Raw genomic sequence first — 21,305 nt, 5'->3', positions numbered from 1 at the left:
TGTTCACAAATAAAATACATACACACCGACCATCATTTTTGTTTGTCTGATCTGTGATCTATGATTTTTAGTTTCATTTTAGGTTCTAACAGAACAGAAGTCCCTTTCTAGAAGACCTGGAGGATCTGAAGGGCCTGCAAGATAAAATCTAATTTAATCAAGCGATCAGGCTAAGATTATTGATAGCTAAAGCTTAAAAGCACAACTGTTAGAGAGCTTCTGCATGTTTACTGACTTTTGGGTGGTTTTCTAAATATTTATTGTTTAAAATTACATTTTAGTATTTCGGTTTTCAGACAAAAGCAACACAGCGTGGTCTCTGGCTTGCCGTAGATCAGATGTACCTATTTGAAAGACAAGCCTCTCCTACCAATCACAGCAACCATGCAACATCTGCCGGCCAATGAACGGTGGATGACAGAATGTGCAGTTGCATTTCCATCAGAACCACCCACTTCCTTGTTGAACTGAAGCATGACTGTTGGGATGTGAGTCTTTGGCAGTAGTGACAGCTCACTGAGGCTCTGACACCCACCGGATCACGGCTCCCGTCCTGAGGAGACCCGCTCTCTGTTACCATGGGGGTAAGCGCTATAACACGCTTTGGGTTCTGACGTATTTTCAGTTTTATTTGACTGAATGCAGTTTTTACTGGGAATAAGGCGGTGAGGACGGTGTGTCGCATCGTCACCTGGTTGGCTACCCTTATGATTGATATGTTGTTCTATCACCCAATAAAGGCGTTAGAACCTAACAACCAATGGATGCAAGACGTGGTTTCAAGTGTGGCGTTATTGGTAGTTTGATAGGTTGCTTACGCCCTTATTGGGGATAATTGTCCAATCAGAATCTACGCATTTTTTTGACGCTGAGCGTCACCGCTGTAAATCCAATGTGCTTCTCGCTTGCTCTCGCCTGATTGGTCCAGAACGAGTTTGTGGGTGGGATCTACTGTTGTTTTGTGATGGAACGGAAAATGGCGGCTGTTTGGAGACGTTCATGCCGATAGGTTTTGCAGTTCTAGTTACACAGAGAAAATGTTTTTCTATGGTTGAGCTCGTTCGGCTCCAGATATCTGTTGTTAAATAACCCGAGGATGTGTTTGGGATTCTATCGGAGGACATTTTGAACTCAGCAAACCAAAACTGACTCGGATTAGAACAAAGCTTCCGTTGATCTTGAATTTAAAGAAACTATATAACTTATTGTTCCCGCTAACTTCTAGACTATGATGTAACCGAGTCGGACTGCTTTTTTCTCTTTTTGCATCTTTTAAACCGCTTTGGTGATTCACTCTAAATCAAAGCGGAGTCAGCCAAGCTCTCTGTAAGCTTTGTTATTTTAATCTTTTTAAAGGGTCTTGGATTGCAGCCATTTAGGTCCATACTTTTTAGCGGATTGTTTACAACCAGAGCCATGTGGCCCTACGGTGCAGGTTAAAGGTCTTCTTTGGTGGTTCTTTACTTCTTCAGTAGAGAGAAGCCAGTCGTTCCAACTGAATATGGATGATTCAAAGCCTCGGTTCAGCAAAAGGCTGGTAAGTTTAATAATGCCCGTTTAGGTTTCCCAGGCCGCTTATGTAATGAGAAAAAGAGTGAAACAACTGAATGTAAACTAGTGCAATCAGAAAGGATTGAAGAACTTGAGGGAAATCCCACAGCATGATCACAGGGCAGTAGAAGAGGCCCTCCAGGCTTGTTTTGAAGCAACTGATTGGACTACTCTCTGCCAGCCACATGGAGATGACGTCAGTGCCATGACTGAGTGTGTGACTGACTATCTAAACTTCTGTGTGGACGGCACCATCCCCACCAGAACAGTGAGATGCTTCCCGAATAACAAACCCTGGGAAGGCAGAGTCTCTTCAGGCAGAGGCTTCTTCAGATTTACTGAAATACAGACCACTACATGAGATCTTTCCTGCCAACAGCCATCACTATCTTCAATAACTTTTTGGAGAATTAATGAGTTATAGCAACATTTATTTTCCCTGTGGGATTAATAAAGTATTTTTGAATTTGAATTTGTTGCTACTACTGCCATGCTTGACAGTTTGTCCATGCTTCTTAAGGCTGCAAGAATAGAGAGCTGTTTTTTCCTGGTCTTGGCCCTGGAAGAACCAAGCTAGACTCCATGGCTCATATGGCAAATCGTTATTACTCTTAGCTGTTTTTAAAGTTGTCTTACAACTATTGAACAATGTAAACTGATGAATTTGGTTCAGAGATTGTACATCTATGTCTGGCTGCATTTAAGATCCATAAATATTAACGTACTAGAACAATGATCAGTTTAATACCAAGAAATGCTTTTGGTGGAGTGATTAACTGTTTTTTGATTATTTTGTGGTGTACCAATAAATTCAGTGTTATGAAATATTAGTCACAGTCTAACCCGCAGGTGTCAAATTCCAGTATTCAAGGGCCGGTGTCCTGCAGTTTTTAGATGTGCAAAACACTGGGATGAAATGGCTTAATTACCTCCTCCTTGTGTAGATCAGTTCTCCAGAGCCTTGCTAATGACCTAATTATTCTATTGGGTGTGGTGCAGCAGAGGCACATCTAAAAGTTGCAGGACACCGGCCCTTGAGGACTGGAGTTTGACACCCCCTAACCATTCTTGGAATTTGGGTCGACTGTTTAACACCGTCTACTCAGTTCTGTTGAAAGGTTACAGGTGCTTCCCATAACCATTCAGTGTGGCTTTTTAAAGTTTTTTTTTTGTGTTGTTATTTGTCTCCTTCCGTACTTCTTAATTTGATCTATCCACTACAGCGAGCCGGTACTCGAAGGCGTTACCATGACGATGGGATCTCAGATGAGGAGATTGATGGGAGAAGGATGTTCAACTTGGAGGAGAAAGTCAGCAGCGAAAAGTTCAGTTCTGATCGAATCGTCCGCATGGAAGGAAAAGGTTGGTTAGTTGTGTTTAACCATTGTTCAGCGCTTTTTGCCTCACAATAAGAGACAGAAGCTTTTCTTAACACTTTTTTTTTATATGTACACTTCAGTCCGTTTCTTCCTTTTTTCCATATTTTGCAGATTTTACATACGAGTTCGTCCAGAAAGGTGGCCTGAGAGACCCGATCCTGTTTGAGAAGCCTGAAGGCCTTGGAATCAAGTAGGAACATTTCTGTTTAGCTATTACTCATGACCTGTTAGCTTGGTATTGAGTTAGCTGCTCTTAGCAGCTCTTAGCTGCTGAGCAAACGGGTCAAGTTAGCTTGGTGGCTAATATGACCTGATATTTAAAATAAACTTTGACTTTTGTGTGGTTCTGCAGGATGCCAGAACCTGATTTCAGTGTCAACGATGTCAAGACGTTTGTTGGTAAGATTTTAATTGTTATCATCTTTGTTATTGTTTTTATTATTATTGTATGTTACATCTTCATCTGGGTAAAGCTACATGTCTTTAATTGGATGTTCTGCACAGAGAATAACTTCAGTTTCCACAGTAGTGAGAAAATATGGAAATAAATCTTTGTTCCAGTTCTTCATACATATTGAAAATATTTATTTGTTATCCATCCATATGCTCTTCTATTAATCTGATATTACATCCGTTACCCATACATCCTCATCTATTTGTCTTCTCATCTACTTTTCCTTTTGTCCATTTGTCTTCTCATTATTTTGTCCTTTTGTTGTTTTGCCTTCTCATCATTTTGTCTCTCCTCAAACTCTTTCTTCTCTGATTTGATCATGTGACCAACCACCTCCCGTCTTCTTCATCCTCTCAGGTAGCAGACGCATGATAGACGTCATGGATGTGAGCACCCAGAAGGGGACAGAGATGTCCATGGCCCAGTGGACGCGTTATTATGAGACTCCGGTGTCTCAGAGAGAGAAACTCTATAATGTTATAAGTCTTGAGTTCAGCCACACCAAACTGGAGAATTTGGTTAAAAGACCAACCACAGTATGTTCTCTCTCTGTGGGAATATACTGACATCAGTAACGTTTTAACTTTCAATACATTTTATTTTATTTTTTTCATTTTTGTACGCATAGGTGGAGCTCATAGACTGGGTGGACAACATGTGGCCTCGTCATTTAAAAGAGAGGCAGAGGGATTCAACCAACTCCATCAATGACATGCAGTATCCAAAAGTCCAGAAGTAAGTTCACTTTCTTTCTTTCCAGGAGTCAGTGAAACCCTAACTCATCACTGCAGAAACACAAAACCTTACCATAAAATCTTATTTTTTTGTCTAATTTCAAGTGTACATATGTGAGTTTTGTCTTATTTCATGTGTACAAACTAAGGGTATTATAGTTAACTAAAACTAAAAAAATAACAAAAAGTTGAGAAAAAACATTTTCGGTAATTAATGGGAAAAAACTGTTACTAACTAGAACTATGCTGTATTGTATAAGAGTAAAACATACTGAAATTATAGATGGAACATCGTTTGTTTTTGTGGAACTGATGTGAAATTTACTTTTTATTTATTTTAACCACACAAGCAGTTTAGATCAGCTGTCGGCAAATTACGGCATTCCATACTCCATCAGGTGGCGCTAGTTCACGAAATGCAAAGCAGCAAAAATTGGGAGAAATGCCAGTCAGTTTGTTGTTCAACAATAATAATTTTTTTCAAAATAGTGTCATCTCTTGAGTATTCAATACAAAATCAATACACAAAACTTGATTCTGCACATAAAAATGAACCAAAGTATGGAAAAACTAAAACTACTACTAGAACTAATAAGCTAAACAATATTTAACTAATAAAAACTAGCAAACAGTCACAACAGGATAAAACTGAACAATAATGAAAAATCCAAAACTATTATAACCCCGGTACTAACTTGCAAGTGACTATTCAGCGAGATATGTGGGCTTGTTTTAAGTAATTAATTTCTTAATATTGATGCAAAAGTTTTAGTTCCACTGGCAAATTATTTCACTTATTACATGGGAAAAATGTCTTGTTAAAAGTGAAATAATCTCTCAGTGGAACAAAATAAATACTAAGAAATTATTTACTTTAAAAAGCTGCCCTGTGGGCGTGCCGTGGTGGCATAGTGGTTAGCGCGACCCATATTTGGAGGCCTTGAGTCCTCGACGCGGCCGTCGCGGGTTCGACTCCCGGACCCGACGATATTTGCCGCATGTCTTCCTCCCTCTCCTTCCCCGTTTCCTGTCAGCCTACTGTTGTATAAGGGACACTAGAGCCCACAAAAGACCCCCTGGAGGGGTAAAAAAAAAAAAAAAAAAGCTGCCCTGTTATGTTGAAAAGCTACTTTAAGTTAGTGTTGTTTTATTTAAAGTGTACTATGATATTTGCACTAGAAACTAGACAAAAGTACTTGGTAATATTTATTTTTTTTCCATGCTAGCTCATCTGAACTCAACCATCGCTGCTGTTTATTCCTCAGATATTGCCTGATGAGTGTTCAGGGTTGCTACACAGACTTTCACATCGACTTTGGCGGGACATCAGTCTGGTACCACATTCTCAAAGGGAGGAAGGTAGATGTAAAATGTTTTTATTCGGGTTTATTGTGTTAAATGGTGCAGAGTTTGTACTGATAATAATAAATAAAATACGTTTGTGTTTTAGGTTTTCTGGCTGATCCCTCCGACGGATCCAAGCCTGGAGCTGTATGAGAACTGGGTTCTGTCTGGGAAGCAGGGGGACATTTTCCTGGGAGATCGAGTGTCTGACTGTCAGAGGATCGAACTGAAGCCGGGCTGTACGTTCATCATACCCTCAGGTACGCTCAGAGTACGTCTGACGCAGCTGCTCAGGAAGCAGTTCTGATGTTCGGCTTGAATCCTCAGGCTGGATTCATGCGGTTTACACTCCTGTGGATTCGATTGTATTTGGAGGCAACTTCCTGCACAGCTTCAACATCCCCATGCAGCTAAACATCTGCAACATTGAGGACAGAACTCGGGTAGGTTCTGACACAAACTCTCTGAAATGTAAATAACAACAAGTGATGGTCAGGGGCTGCCTAATTTATTTTATTTTATTTATTCATTTCTCTTTTGAGGAACCCAAAAACAGTTGAAGAATAATAGAGAATGCAAGTGGTTGATGCTGATTAGAGCTGGGGGATAAATTGATTATATCGACTAATCAAATTTTTTTCTTATTGATGGTTTAATTTTAGCAAAATGTGGATTTTCGTTTCTCCCACCAATGTACTATGTGTGTTTCCGTAGCTCAGATTGTTTTACATCTTCTAATTATTTTGAGTTTAAATTCAAGTTAATTCACAGCAGAGATGATTGAAATAATTTCCAGTTTTTATAAATATTTTCAGTTGTTTTTAATTTATTTTTAATAAAATTTGAGAAAAAAAGGGATTTAAATCTTATTTGGTATGAAATAATTGTAGATTTTATTTTTAAGCCATGTCACCCAGCTGTAATGCAGATGGAGACTTTTTATTTATAGTCAGGGTAAAATTATTATTGACATAATCTTTTTATAATAGAAAAGGTTACGTAAAACACAAAGTATTTGCATTTTTATAACCAAGCTTTTATAATAAGTAAAAGCTGACTTTGCTTGCTGCGACCAAGTTATTTAACAATCAAATAAATCTTGTTTTTCTAACCGAGAATAAATTTGTTCAGTTGAGTCTAAAAGAATTTGAATACTACAACCTTTTCTTTTAATACAAAACATGTACTAAATTATTTTAAGTTTTGAATCTACAAAGAACAAAATCCCTTAACAATCTAAAAAATTAGACAATGTTCTTGGCCCACGAGTATTTTTGACTCAACCATTTTGCCACGTGTGACATAAAGTTTGTACACCCCTGGTCTTGGTTTTCCCTCCGTGTCGGCTGCAGGTTCCTGTGAAGTTTCGCTGCCCGTTCTTTTACGAGATGTGCTGGTACGTGTTGGAGCGCTACGTCTTCAGTCTGACAAAGACGTCCTACTTCACCGCTGAGTTTCAGAAATACTCACTGGGCACAGGTATGAAACAAATACATAATGAATACAGTTTGTAGACTGACTCTGGTTGTCTGCTGACCTTCAGTCAATATTCTGGAAGTTCGTTCTGCTGCCTACAATGTTTCTTTACACTAAGTGGAAAATGTCACAAATTGAAATTATGAAAATAAAGTAATGGAAACAGAGCAATTTCAATAAAAAGTTTTTACGTTAGAATGAGGTGGTTTTTTTCAGCCATATCAAAACAGCTTTTTTCCCATTGCATGAGTCATGTGATCAGCACCCGGCTGTTACTACTGGCAGAAACACAGAAGAAGACAACAGGAAGTAGCAGGATGACAATACCGTATTTTCCGTATTATAAGGCACACTTAAAAGCCTTTAATTTTATCAGAAAACGTCAATGCGACTTTTAATACAGAACTTACATATTGTTCTGGAGTAAAACAACGCCTTCTTGTGAATTAATATGAATTAATTCTGGTTGTGCTTATTGACCTCGAGTCAATTTTGTGTGTTACTTGGCGCTCACTGCGCTCAGTCAAAATGTTTAGTTACATTGCGTTACGGCTACCATAGTAAGGAGTGTCACGGAGTAATACGTACTGATTTTTCTGACTGTTTTGTTTGCGCTTCATATATAAAAAAAAGATTGAAAGTAGACCACTCATTAACAGTGCACCTTATAATCCAGTGCGCCCTACAGGTAAAAAAATACGGTAGCTGTTTATTTTAATTTTTTTTTTAATTGTTTTGGACAATGTGCCATTGGCTCCACTAGAGCTCTCACAGCATCGGCGCGCAATTCATAAAAGTTGTTTCATTTGAATGTGTTGAATCAATAAAATGATTGTTGTATCTGTAAAATCTGTAAAATGGCCGACTACAATTTCCCCAAAACGCCGCTTACGTAGCCTATCCCAAGTATAATGGGCTTGTTGCGCCAACGCCTGAATAAAACGCGACGTCTCCTCTGATTGGCTCATAGATGTTGAACGCTAGCGCCACGGCTGAAATATGAATAATCCGTCGCTGCCGTTATTTTTAATGACTTGGGGAGTGAACAGGCTTACCGATGTATGATTTTAATTACATTTCTTATTTAATGGAAACACAGCAATCACAAAATTGTGTTTTGTCGACATTATCAGAATATAGACAAATATTTGCGGACATTTTAATGGAAACACAGCTACTATTTCAGCCCTTATGCACTGACTGAAGCAATCTCTGGCTAATTCAGTCGTTTACATTCCCATCATCAGATCTGTACCACAATATCTTAAACTTTAGATATTCCTTCTGGATGCCCAACTTGTTGCTTTGCTGTTTTTTTGTCATTGACTGTAGATGTACAGTCCAATCCTGACATGCTGGAATTTCTCTGATTAAAATCTGTTACCTGATTCAGAGGAGGATTCTGATAAGAACGAAGAGTCTGAAAAGTCTCCATCCAAAGTCCATTTGACTCCACTGGAGCTGGAGGGTCTCTGGAGTTTGATCAGCAAACTGGAGGCGCTGCCGTCGAGCAAAAGGAGCGTCCCTGCCGGGATCCAGAATGCTTCAACTCTCATGACACACTTCAAGGTACTTTACATCACTTTATCTTAACTGGTTAATATTTTTAATGTTAACTTTTTGTTTTCAATCCCTTTTAACAACTCTTTCTTTTTTTTTTTCAGGCTTTACTGAAGGAACATGCTAATGACAACCCTAAACTGTCCTACACTGGAAAACCGATTGTGAAGTGGCCACCCAGGGTAAACATTCATCTGAATCTGACCCAAACGTCCTTCTGGACCAAAACAACCTTTTCAGTTTTATAACTATTTACACTCACATTTTCTTTTGTGTTCTTTTATTTTTCCCATCACATTATCTTAAACACTCGTTTCGTTTAGAAACACCTTGAGCTTAAAGTAACTTGCCTGCTTTATCTGATCCAGTTTTCTCAGCCTCTGTGACGGACAGAAAACATTCATTTAGTTGTTTATAGCTATAAATACTCCTTCCTGTCGATTCTAGAAAAACAAAATCTGCCGTCCAGCACAGAGACAATCAGGCCTGACATAATAACAAATAACAATTTACTGTTCATTAAATTGTCTTGGTAATTATTGCGATGAATGATAATTACATTTTTTGAGATCCTTTTCAAGTAAATTTGTTGATGATGGCATAAGAATAGAGGTGCACCAATTGCAGTTTTCTGTGGCCGGTTGCCGATTACTGATCTTTAAAAATTCAGACCTGCTGACTCTGATTTTAGCTGATACCTGATTTTTTTTGTCTGAAATGTTGCTAAATATAGCAATAAAGTGGCCGAGTTGTGAACAGTGAGGTGACTGTTGTTAAATATGAACATGCAGACACGACCTGGTGGGCCGGTCTGTCAGTCAGACCTCTCTCAAAAACAGGACAGTGGTTGATTTTAGACCTTTGCTGAGGTAGATAAGATCGGCTTCACATGTAAGTATCAGCTGATCACCGATCTCCCAAAAGTTAAGGAAATTGGTGCCAATACGAATTCAAGTTTGCTCTCTCAAAAAAAACAATACACTTTCATCTTGTAAAGAACACTTAACACTGGAACTGGAAGATAATTTAAATATCCAAAATAAAACACAACAATCAAACTCATAAACAGAATGGATTATGATTTCTCTGTGAACAGAACTGTCCTTCCTAATTATTGATATCGACTGATATGAAATGGTTAGATTGTGATGCGTATGTAAAAAGATGTCTGTGTTAATGCCTTCAGCGTTCAGACAGACAAATCTGGCAACTACCCTTTATCAAATGATATAAGGGACAAATTACTTTAATAAGTGGAATATACTACAACTAACAATAATAATGTTAAATTTTCTTGACTTTTCTGCGTCTTCCTCAGCCTTCGTGGTATCAGCCGCCTCCTCCGCCTCCACCGCAACCAGCTCCTCGTCCTAAACCGCCCTCAGCGACCTCCATGCAACGTCCGCAGAAACCCTCCTCCTCCATGTCCTCCCTGAGGCGCCGCAGAGTCAGGTAACAAAAATAAAACGAACGTTTAGGTTGGGCACAACCAGAATTACTACAGGGATGGGAAGAAGGACTGATTTAGTAAACGATTATTCTGATGGTTAATCGGATAAACGCAGTGTAGGGCTAATCTGGTGATCCTTTTTTGGATTAACCCAACTAATAATTACATAGCAAAAGGTGTTTGTTTTTTTACTGAATTTGAACCAGGTGAAGCTAAAAATGCTCTACCCAGAACTCCTCAAGTTTTGGGTGGAGCATTTTTACAGACAAAGGTTTTTATTTTATCTTTAATGCTAAATGTTTATATTTTTGTAAAATCTTTGGCTTAGAAACTGCTCTGATTGTGTTCTTTCAGGAAATGGCCTTTTCTTGAGTTTGTATACTCCAGTTAACAATTAATCAATTTCTAAATTATTTCATTATTATTATTGGATAATAATAATAATGAAACAATAATTGATTAATCACGATTAATCGTCTCAGCCCTAATTGGAAGTCCGTACAGAGTCCTAATTTGGTTAAAAATATGAACTGAAGTGTCTGAGGAAGGACACAATGCTCCAGTGCGAACCTCTGATCATTCCTCTGATTCTGCGTTCAGGCTACACTTCTTCATGAAGAGAATTTATTTTCACTGTGTTTGTGAACCTTTCTTCCATTTGTCTGCAGATGTAAGCGCTGTGAGGCGTGTATGAGAGCAGAGTGTGGAGACTGTAACTTCTGCAGAGACATGAAAAAGTTTGGAGGACCTGGGAAACTCAAGCAGACCTGCGTGCTGCGGCAGTGCCTCTCAGTAAGAAAGTTCAACGTTTATTTGTTGTGTGCAAAGTAGAAACACGTCTCTTTGGTCAATGAAATCTTACTTTACTGTTTGCAAGAATGTTACTTAATAAGAAAGGTGAAAAAAATTAATAAAATGTCAAATACATTTTTATAATAATTTCAAAATATTATCTGCAAGTACCAATAATGGGATAATAGTAATGAATACATATACATTTTATTCAATAAATAGTGCGTATCTGCACAACATCTATAAAAAAGTTTCCATCCACATAAATCTGCACTACTGCACCCCGATTATTGTTTTAAACATTCCAGACCCGTAGGGGGCAGTGTGGTGCAAAGCTCAGGCCGCCTCAGCCAACCAGATTGCTTCAAAACAACCACAACTTCCTGTTAGGAGTTAAACATGGCACCAGCAGGTTAATTTATATGGACAGATATGGGTGTTAAACTACCTTTAATTAGTCTATTTGAATGTAAAGTTAATAAAACACAAGACGATATCCACTAGGAACCACATCGCTGCATTATTTATCGCAGACTAAGTCTCAGTTTGCTCATGTGGACACACAAATACAAATATGGAGTTTTCTCAAATAATTTCTCCATTTTGGTTGGAGATTTTATAAATAACAGTTTTGAGTTTGAGTAAACGAATAAAATGCATTCTAATAGTTTATTTTAATGGGTGTGCATAAGACTGACATGACACTGTGATAAACATGAACGAGTCTTCATGAATGTTTCTGTAAAAGTCGGTAAATAATGATGCTTTTAATGCAAATTTGACACTTTTAATCCAACCTTTAGTGCAACTTTTCATTAAAAGTGTCATTATTTATTGAATGACACTTTGTGACAACGGTCGTAAACATTCATGAAGACTCCTTTATGTTTATAACAGGTCAGTCTTATACATACCCATTCAAATAAACTGTTACCGAATGGATTTGTTTTTCCCAGATGTTATGCCAAAGGTATTATTGACAGGGTTTGTTGTAGTGAGTGAACTGATTTTTCCTTTTTGTGTGCGTGTGTGTGTTTTGTAACTTTGCTGCCTTGTCCAGCCGGGCCTCCCGCTGTCTGCAGTGTGTGAAATCTGCAAGGAGCCGAACCAGGAGGAAACCGGAGACGCTTCCCTCACTCTGATGGAGTGCTCCAGCTGCTCTCAGATTGTCCATCCTGCCTGCCTCACAGTAAGCTGGGAACATTTGTTTTTGTTCGTACAGGTTCCTTAAAATCCTTTAAAACCATTTAATTTCAACTAGGTGTATTTAAATTTTGGAAAGTGCTTGATTTCTGTATAAAATCCTTGAAAGTGCTTGATATTCAAACTGCAGTAGCCATCCAAGTGTAAAAGAGTATCTGGTAAAAAGTCGACTCAAGTTCTGAGTAACTGATCAAATTATCAATCATTTAATATTTAAACATTTCATCATTAGACGGAGAAAAATATAATAAGTGGAAATTTTGATATTTAGAGGATGAAAATTTAAATAATTCATACAAGTAACAAAAAATAACTAAATCAGGCAAAATATGTTTCTTTTTCTAAATCAGTTTCTTTCAATAATATTTTTTTACTAAACTTTAATAAAAACGGATGATGTGTGTCTGTGACTGGTTAATTAAAATGTTTGTTTTTCATTCAGTGGGTAGAAAATCCAGACATTTTACTCAAGTAAGAGTAGAAATACTTCATAATAAAATTACTCAAGTAAAAGTAAAAAGTACAGAATAGTAAAAATACTACTAAGATTAAATTAAAAAAGAAAAGTTTCTCAAGTGAATGAAGTTATTACCCAACTCTGGTGCTGACTTTCTGTTTAAATGTCCTGTTAGGTTCAGGGCGACGGCGTCGTGAATAAAGACCTGCCCAGCTGCTGGGAGTGTCCAAAGTGCGTCCAGGGCATCACCGATCGAGAGGTAATCAATATCCTAATTTAGCTTCATGTCACTTTGTTTGGTTTAGTGGCTTTATTTCAGAGTCTTAAATTTATCCTGTTTACAGTGTAAAGGTGACAGAGGCGATTCATTGGTGAGCCAGAAGTTATTTTATCTTTTACATTTTATCTAAATATGTGACGCCTTCAAATGCATTTATATTCCTTGAGCCTTTTTCATATTTTAGTTCTCTATTAGGATTCCAAGTGATACCGGGATCGGTTGGAATGTATGTCTAATAACCCGACGGACCCATCGGTGGGTCCGTCGGCTTCTAGAGACTGAAAACTCCAATGAGTGAAAGAGGTTAAGTTTTTGTAAAGTGCCTTTTTATAAAAATATTTGTTGTGAATTGGTGCTTTATAAATAAACTGAATTCACTCCAAAAACACAAAACAAAAATTACCAAACACTTTTGGTCTAGATTCCTGTGCAAATTTTGTAGTGTACATGAAATAAGAAAAATTTAACTTTCAACATTGTTTTAAGGAAATGATTCCAGATAATTTCACTTATAATATGATAAAATGTCTTATTAGTGAATTAATCTGCTTGTAGAACTAGTATTTTTTTTTTCATCAATATTAAGGAATAAATTGACTTAAAATAAGGTTTGTCTTATTTCAGGTGTACTAAGATATTTCCACTAGAAATTAGACAAAAAAATACTTTGTAAGATTTTGTTTTTTGCAGTCTTGAATTGGAAGGCAGACTGTTGCCATTGAATTTCATTTAGGGGTGTCAGAGTAAAGGAGGTCAATAAAAATAAGTTAAACAACATGAACTACTCTGTGTCTGTCTCTCATGTAAAAGGATCAGTTGTTTTTAGGATCAGTGTGATCAAACTTTTAGCTTCTGATTCCTTTTGTTTTTAATCTTCTTCCTCTTTTCCTCCGATGTGCAGAAGAGGAAATCTTCATCGCTTCTCGATGCTCGAATTGCTAAAATTTACAGACGGCAGTTCCACAGCCAGGAGGGCGACGACTCGGGGAGTGATGACGACGATCACGGTTTGTGTGTTTTAAATGTCTGCTGGAAGCTGAAAGTGGGCAATATGGACTCAAAAGTTTTATAACAATATTTTATGGTACTAAACAGATAAAAATATTAGCTATTTATTGCTACTTTTTTTTAGATATTGCCTGTCGCAATTAATGGTTTAGTCGGAGGAAAAATTTTGATTATTTCCATTCTGATAATAAATATATTTTGAGGGCTAATTTTGTTTACAGAGACATCATAATCCCCCAGAAGTGAGACTTTTTTACCCCCAATCTCCGATTCTAATCTCAGAATTCTGACTTTTTTTTTTTGTTATAAATTCTACGACTTTTGCCTGTGGCAATTAATTAATTAATCGGACAAAAAATTTAAATAAGTTCAGCAGCTTTTCAATCACTGTTTACTAAAAAACATAAAATATGCCAGAAGAAGGAAGCAGTTTTCTGATTTTTATGCAATATTGACGTCTCCTGTTGTCACATTGTGTCTGTAGTGTCTCACAGAAGAAGAATGGGCCACTCGTCCAGAAGGTCGTTTGGCGCCAGCAGGAGGGGTCTGTCGCGGGGCGGCTTGTCCCACAAGGGGAACCGAGGCGGGTTTGTGTCGGGCGGCTCCATGTCGGTCCTCAGGCTGAAGCGAGGGATGGGAATGAAGGAGGTAGGGCGCAGAGGGCGGGTCCGGCTCCGCGGAGGATCCAGGATGCAACGCAGGGGAGACGACTCCGAAGAGTCGGACGACGACGAAGACGACGACGAGGACGACGACGATGACGACGACGATTACGACGAGGACGAGTGCGACAGCGAGGAAGAGAAGGAATATCTGCGCCACAAACACCGGAGACGCAGGAGGGACTACGACGAAGATGATGACAGCGAGGGGCAGGAGTTTGACCCCGAGGAAGAGGAGGTGGACACGGCAGAGGACGACGAGATGAAAGGGGAGGACGACGAGGAGGACGGACGCTGGGATTCGGACCCGGAACCGCCGGTGCTGCTGGTGTCCGATCTGAACGACGACCTGCTGAGTGGATCCTACCTGACGGTCACGCTGCAGCAGCCGCACAAGGCCAAGACACAGTCAGGTAAACGGAGGAGTGTTTAATTAATGATGGGTTAAATTGTCAACTTAAGGTTCTGAAATTAATCAAAATTAATAAAATTTTAAGCAAACCACATATCAACAAAATAACGATTTTTAATTGAAAATTTATTTTTTTTTGCTGCTAAATTATTGAATAAATGGTAATATTTTACCTACTTATATTAAAGCTGCAATATGGAATTTTTATAAAAAATGTTTTTTACATATTTGTTAAAACTGTCACTGTCATGACAGAATGTTATGAGAAAAATAATCTGTGAAAAAAAATCAGCCAATCAGAGCCCAGAGGAGGGTTTTAGCACTGTCAATCATGCCCATCTAAGTTCCACTCCTTCTCACGCCGTCCTTCCTCTCTGCTACGCTGCAGCTAGCGTAGCCTTCTATGAATGCTAAGGCTAGTTAGCCTGTCAGTGAAGCTATTCAGGCCTAAAATAGCAATTTAATGCTAAACATGTAGCAGCAGCTCCAATGTTCCCAATGCTAATGTCAGCGTCCACGGTTCATATTTCTAAAGAAGTTATATGAATGATCAGAGTGAATATAATAGGACTTTTCACTAATCTGATGGTTGAATAAACCAAATTACAGATTAAAAACAAATATTGTTTATAGGAGCTATTAGTGTATTTTTATTAAAGCTGCTTTATGTAACTTTAATAAAAATATGTTTTTTACATTTTTGTTAAAACTCTCACTATGTCGTGACAGCATGGCGTGAGACAGGTCATCTGTGATCCTACTGCCATCTGCATAAATGTACTACTCCTGAAACAACCACTCAGAGCCAGGGGGAGTGTCTTAGCACGTCAATCAACCTCGTGAACGCACTGCTAAGTGTGCTAATGGCAGAGAAACAACATACTATTACAGGAAAACTGTTTATCTTCCATCGCAGGTAGTTATGCTAACTCCTTTTAGCACAACTTTTACCCAACAAGTTTTTTCCAGTGTCCCATTAGATTGTTTTTTGAAGGAAAAATTAACCTACAGTGGGCAGAGAGAAGCATCTCTGTCGTCCATTTTGTTTGTGGATGTTGCTTGTGCGTCACATTTACAGGCGTACCAGAAACGATCAAAAACAAAGGTTCTGGCTCAGGACTTTCGTATGTTTAAAGAAAAAAAAAAGCAATTCAAGTTGTATAATTAATTTATTGTAATTATGACGTTAAAGTCCTGGCTCTAGTTAAAGTCCTTCTCTCTAGTTGAGTGTTGTGTTACCTGAGCGCTACCTGTCTGCTTGGTTCAGGCTCCATCGTTCCAAAGCTGGAAGCGGCCATGGGGTTAAGGTCGACTGGAGCTGCAGGAGGTCAGCAGGGCTTCATCCAGAGAAAGGCGGCTCATTCCAAACCGTCCAGGGCCCGAGGTTCTGATCCTGCTGACTCTGTAACCCCGAGAGGACCGGGCAGGTAGAGATTTCTCTGTTTTAGTTACAAATACTCCTACTACTTCTATCTGATAACCAGAGTTATGCAGCAACTACATTTACTCACACTTACTTGAGTAACTTTGAGAAAATGTACTTTTTGGAGTATTTTTAATTATACTTTGACTAGAGTAATTTTACTACGCAGTATGTGAGTAACTTCTCTGAATGAAGAACAAACATATAGAAATTCACCAGACAGACACACACCTGCAGGTTTTGTTCAAATTTTATAAACTTTATATTGATTTGTAATTTTATTTTTCTTTTGCCTGCTTTTGTTATGTTGTAACCATGTTATTTCCTCTTATATCCTCTCTGTCAGGCCACGTATACGAGGAAACCAAGGAGACAAAAGCAGGAGAAATTACTCGCCGTCTTCCTCAGAGGAAGATCAGGCTGCTGCTTCTGCCGCCTCCCTCCCATCGTCTCTACTGTCCCTGCCGTCCTTTAAGGATGCAGGAAGTGATCGGGGAGGGGAGAAGGAGGTCTGGGTGTCCGTCTTCAGCTACTTGAACAGAGCCCATCTGCTGGCCTGCATGACTGTCTGTAAAGCCTGGTACAAGTGGTATGTCTACAGATTCAGGTTTATTAAAATCAATTAAATTAAAACACTTGCGATTAATTGACAGCTAATAGTTTGTTAGATTAAAATGAGTTCCAATCGATTAACTAAATACGTCCCCTGAGACCTATTTTCAGTGTTGTAATTTGGCCGCCATCCAGCAGAGGGCGCCGCTAGTCATAGTTAAATCGGAGCCGTTGGTACCAAGAATTAAGATGGCGACGGGCGCGTCCTTTAACAGAAATGAGAAACGGTCCAAATGGAGTCCGGTATGGGATGTAAAATGCTCGTTATGTGGTTCTGTTTATATTTATGAATACTTTAAAAGCTTCCTAAGTTATCGCATTAATAGCGCTCATTTAGTCGAGCTGCATGACGAAGCAGCGTTAAGTTTTCAACCAAAAGTTACTCCTGTGCTAAGACTGCGAGGTGTAACGACAGAAAACGGAAAGGATTATGAAGAACGCGATCGAAAAGACATGATGCCAATAAGGGCGGCTGAGTTTGAGGTACGGACGAAAACAATAAACGTACGTTTAAGTGCCGACTAATGGTTTGTTGTTAAATTTTTGAGGGTCTTTGTGAGTTTATAAATATGTCTAAGGTGAGAAAACTAACATTTTCTAACATTTTCTGTTGATTCAGTCAGTATTTAATACAGCTGACGAAATTTTTAAAAAGTGCTTCCTAAAAGATGTACGAGAGTAAAATCGTATTTCTAGAATAAAGTCGTACGAGAATAAAGTTGAAATAATGAGAATTAAATCACAATATACATGAATGGTCATAATACAAAATAAAGTTGTAGTAATATGAGAATAAAGTCATAGTATTACAAGGTCATAGTAGTATGAAAACAGCCATATTACAATAATAGTCATAATATTATGACTGCATTCTCTTAATACTTTATTCTTGTAATATTTTCATTTTATTCATGAAATTTTATGACTTTATTTTTGTAATTTTATTTTTGAAATTTTCTTAGCGTGTCCCCAATTATATATTTTTAAATACAGCATATTATGAAAAAATAACCCTTCATGTTATGGAGCCCTTCACATTACGGACGGTCTACTAGCCCCACAATATAAGAGAAGAACTCTGGTTTTTAGGAAAATGACTGGATGTCAGTTAATCGTCAGTCAATGGATAAGATCAATCGACTTTATATTTATCCATTAATTGATAACTTTCATCTTTACGGTGCTGTTGTGTGTAGGAGCTGTGACAAACGCCTGTGGAGTCACATCGATGTGAGTCGCTGCAGCCCGCTCAGTAACCAGGCGCTGGCAGGCATCATTAAACGCCACCCGACCTCTCTGGACTTATCCTGGACGCCGCTGGCCATGAAACAACTCAACTGCCTTCTCACCAGACTCCCAGGTACAAACCGTCACAAACACACACCTCCCTGTCCGTACACGCCTCATCACCCTCAGACTCCTGTGTTTCTCTGCAGGTTTGAGGGAACTGAGGCTGACTGGTCTGCCCTGGTCGTGTCTGTCTGCTCTGGTCTCTCCCACTCTGCCCCAGTTGCAGCTGCTGGATCTGCGCTGGTGTGAAGGCATTAAAGAAGCCCAGATTAAAGAGATCATCACCCCACCTGGTCAGTAGAAGTAGGCAAAATCAGAGCCAAGTGACTTTAAATCCTGGCTCTGCAAAAACACAAAATCTTACCAAGTATTTTTGGTCTAGTTTCTAGTGCAAATATCTTGGTTTTCTCTTATTTCAAGTGTACCAACTTAAAAGTAACTTTTAAGCAAGATACAGGAGTTTAGTTTAAGTCAATAACTCCTTAATATTTGTGAAAAAGTTCTAGTTCCATTTGCAGATTATTTCACTTATGGAAAAAAATTATTTTTATAAATGAAATCATCTGCCAATGGAATAAGTACTTTTTTTTAGTCAATATTGATGAATTATTGACTTAACCTTTCAGCAAGATAGAGGAGCTTGGTTTATCTATAAGTTAGTTTTGTCTTATTTCAAGTGTACTAAAATATTTGCATTAGAAACTAGACCAAAAATAGTTGGTAATATTTTGTTTTTGCGGTGTGAAAATGGCTGAATTTCAGTTAGATGTTTGCAAACAGCTTCATTTCTGTATGAAGTGCTTGATGCTCATACTGTGCAGTTTTGTAATAAAATGCAATCTAATGTCTGATTAAAAGCCTAAATTTGGAAAATGTTTTTTACAAAAAGAAAAAAAAACAAACTACAAATGATCAATAATCATCACTCTAAGAGTCACTTGTCATCTTGATCCGCCTGTGCAGACTTGGAGTCGTCCCGCAGCAGGCTCAGGAACATGGTGACGCTGCGTCTGTCCGGTCTGGATGTGAGCGAGTCGACACTGAGGCTGCTGCAGCGCCACATGCCCCAGCTGGAGGCACTGGACCTGGCTCACTGCAAGGACATAACAGACTCTTGCATCACCCTGCTGGCAGCTGCTGGGACTCACACCCGCAACAATCTCAGCGAGATCACGCTCTCTGGTGGGTGTTTAAATGATTACAATCTGAAAACTGTCAGTAATTTAGGATTTTAACTGTCAACGTAAACACATGCACTAATATTTTCACTAAAACCAGGAAGAGAGTTTATAAATCACTGAATGGCTTAACAGCATTAAAGATCTGCTGCTGTTGTATCAATCTTCCAGACCTCTCAAGTCTTCTGGTTCTGCTCTGCATCCCCAGAACCAGAACTAAATGTGGAGACGCAGCATTCAGTTTCTTTGCTTTCTATGCTTGTATGTTTGTTCAAATCTGGAACAAATGTCCAGAAAACTGCAAAGCAGCCGAAAGACTGAGTTCCTTTAAATCTAGACTAAAAACCCAGTTGTTCAGAGCTGATTTTGATTCATAATCAATGAAATATTGACTAACATATTTGATGATGGCACTTAAAATGAAAAAAGTTTACTGGTTTTCTCCGTTGTTGACTGTTGTGACTTTTATAACCTTGTATTTTTGTGTTTTTATGATGTGAAGCACTTGACCTGTCTTACTGAAATATGCTGTTCAAGCAAACTTGATTCACTTAATTTGACAATTTTAATATGTTGTTGCATAATGCAGATTAATCAAACTACTATTTTGACTTATAACCTTTCTCTGGCGGAAGATTGTCAAGTTCCATAGGAAAAGAATGGAGTGGGAAATTTCGAAATTAACGTTTGAAACAAAATTTGAATTCAAAAATACTTTTTTTGGTCCTAATGGGAAATTAAATGTTGTTGTAACCCATATTAATTCAAATTCTTCAGTTATTGTAGATGGTGATGCTGTTGGCAGGAAAGAGCTGCTGTAGCAGTCTGTATTGCAGTGAGTTTGAAGAAGCCCCTGACTTTAAATCCTCCTGAATATAAAAACCTGGAAAACTGAGTTTGGTTTGAGACAATACAAAATTTTTTGAAAATGTACAAATGTTTTTGATATGGGCGGTTGCCCAGGGCAGAATCAGAAAGGAGTAGAGCAGCCAAGAACTAGAAAATAAAATCGGTCAGTTGTCCCCCGAGCAAGTTTGCTGGTGGAGTAAGTTTCACTTTGTTGCTGTTGAGAAGTTAAGACCACAAAAAAAAAATCAGATAACTTCTTGCATTTTTATTGGAGTGCAACAGGAGAAATGAATATAAATATACAACTATATTTATATTTCAAGCTTACAAAATAAGGCCTAGTGATTAATGGCGATTAACTGTTTTGATTGCCAGCACTAGTTACCCTTGCTCATCTCATCTCTTCATTTAAATCCTGACTTGTTTGTGTTTGTAAGGTTGCAACCAGCTGACGGACGGCTGCCTGCCCTACCTGAAGCGTTTCTCCTCTCTGACTCTGCTGGACCTCCGAGGCTGTAAGGGAATCAGCAGACGTGCCTGCGACGCTTTCATCTCAGATTTGTCCCACATCGCCCTCTACTGTATGATGGAGGAGAAGCTCATCCAACGCCTGGACTAACGCCACACCTTTTTAAAAAACATCACCAAAAAGAGTGGACTAGAAGGAAATAGTGACTTCATTTAATCACTGATGGAGGTGGATGGGAGTTCTCCCTTTTTATTACAGCTTGTAATTTAAAACATTAAAAAGAGATGGAGAGGAATTTATTACTTTAGTATTTTCTTTGTAAACAGAGGATAGGTGTTTGTGAATATTGTATATCTGAGCACTGTGCTAAAAAAAAAGCTTAGTAGTCCTATGTATGTTATTTCTGTTCTAATGGGAATGGTCATCAAGTTTTCACCAACAAAACAAACTTGATATCTTTTTTTTTTCTTATTAATGAGAATTATTGCTACAGCCAATCTTACTCTGTTAGCTTGTTTACGTTCTCTTAAATTCTCCCACACTTGCATAGAAAATGCATTTTGATTTGCAATGCAAAGCAGACCAGAGTTTGACGGCATGGAGTCCTGCCAAATCCTCTCAACCAGCAGGGTTTCACAACTGAAATTTAAGGATTTTTAATAAACTTAATCCTCAATAAAGATAAGTTTATTAATCTATGAGAATGTGTTCTCTCATTGTTA

The 21,305-nt window shown here is 38.4% G+C and overlaps 1 protein-coding gene across 4 annotated transcripts; it reads left to right on the top strand.

The window, feature by feature from the left end:
- The first annotated feature begins 447 nt into the window (after window positions 1-447).
- On the top strand, window positions 448-21,281 carry kdm2aa (lysine (K)-specific demethylase 2Aa). Of its 4 annotated transcripts, none has more exons than XM_032563362.1 (25): window positions 448-584; window positions 2,775-2,913; window positions 3,042-3,120; window positions 3,283-3,329; window positions 3,742-3,920; window positions 4,013-4,119; window positions 5,384-5,477; window positions 5,569-5,722; window positions 5,790-5,905; window positions 6,815-6,941; window positions 8,332-8,507; window positions 8,603-8,680; window positions 9,817-9,950; window positions 10,617-10,740; window positions 11,801-11,929; window positions 12,576-12,659; window positions 12,745-12,771; window positions 13,582-13,687; window positions 14,173-14,763; window positions 16,030-16,189; window positions 16,532-16,774; window positions 17,994-18,157; window positions 18,234-18,380; window positions 19,051-19,269; window positions 20,552-21,281. In XM_032563362.1, exons 1-25 carry the CDS (start codon window positions 579-581, stop codon window positions 20,731-20,733), a joined length of 3,612 nt encoding a protein of 1,203 aa, XP_032419253.1. In that variant the 5' UTR covers window positions 448-578; the 3' UTR covers window positions 20,734-21,281. The 4 variants fall into 4 exon arrangements, with proteins under 4 accessions (XP_032419253.1, XP_032419251.1, XP_032419252.1 ...); XM_032563360.1 differs by lacking the exon at window positions 448-584 and adding an exon at window positions 961-1,537; XM_032563361.1 differs by lacking the exons at window positions 448-584; window positions 12,745-12,771 and adding an exon at window positions 961-1,537.
- Window positions 21,282-21,305: the final 24 nt, after the last annotated feature.

The sequence above is a fragment of the Xiphophorus hellerii genome, chromosome 5, assembly GCF_003331165.1.
Source record: "Xiphophorus hellerii strain 12219 chromosome 5, Xiphophorus_hellerii-4.1, whole genome shotgun sequence".
In the NCBI taxonomy this organism is placed as follows: Eukaryota; Metazoa; Chordata; class Actinopteri; order Cyprinodontiformes; family Poeciliidae; genus Xiphophorus; species Xiphophorus hellerii.
This window is presented reverse-complemented; position numbering and strand designations above follow the sequence as displayed.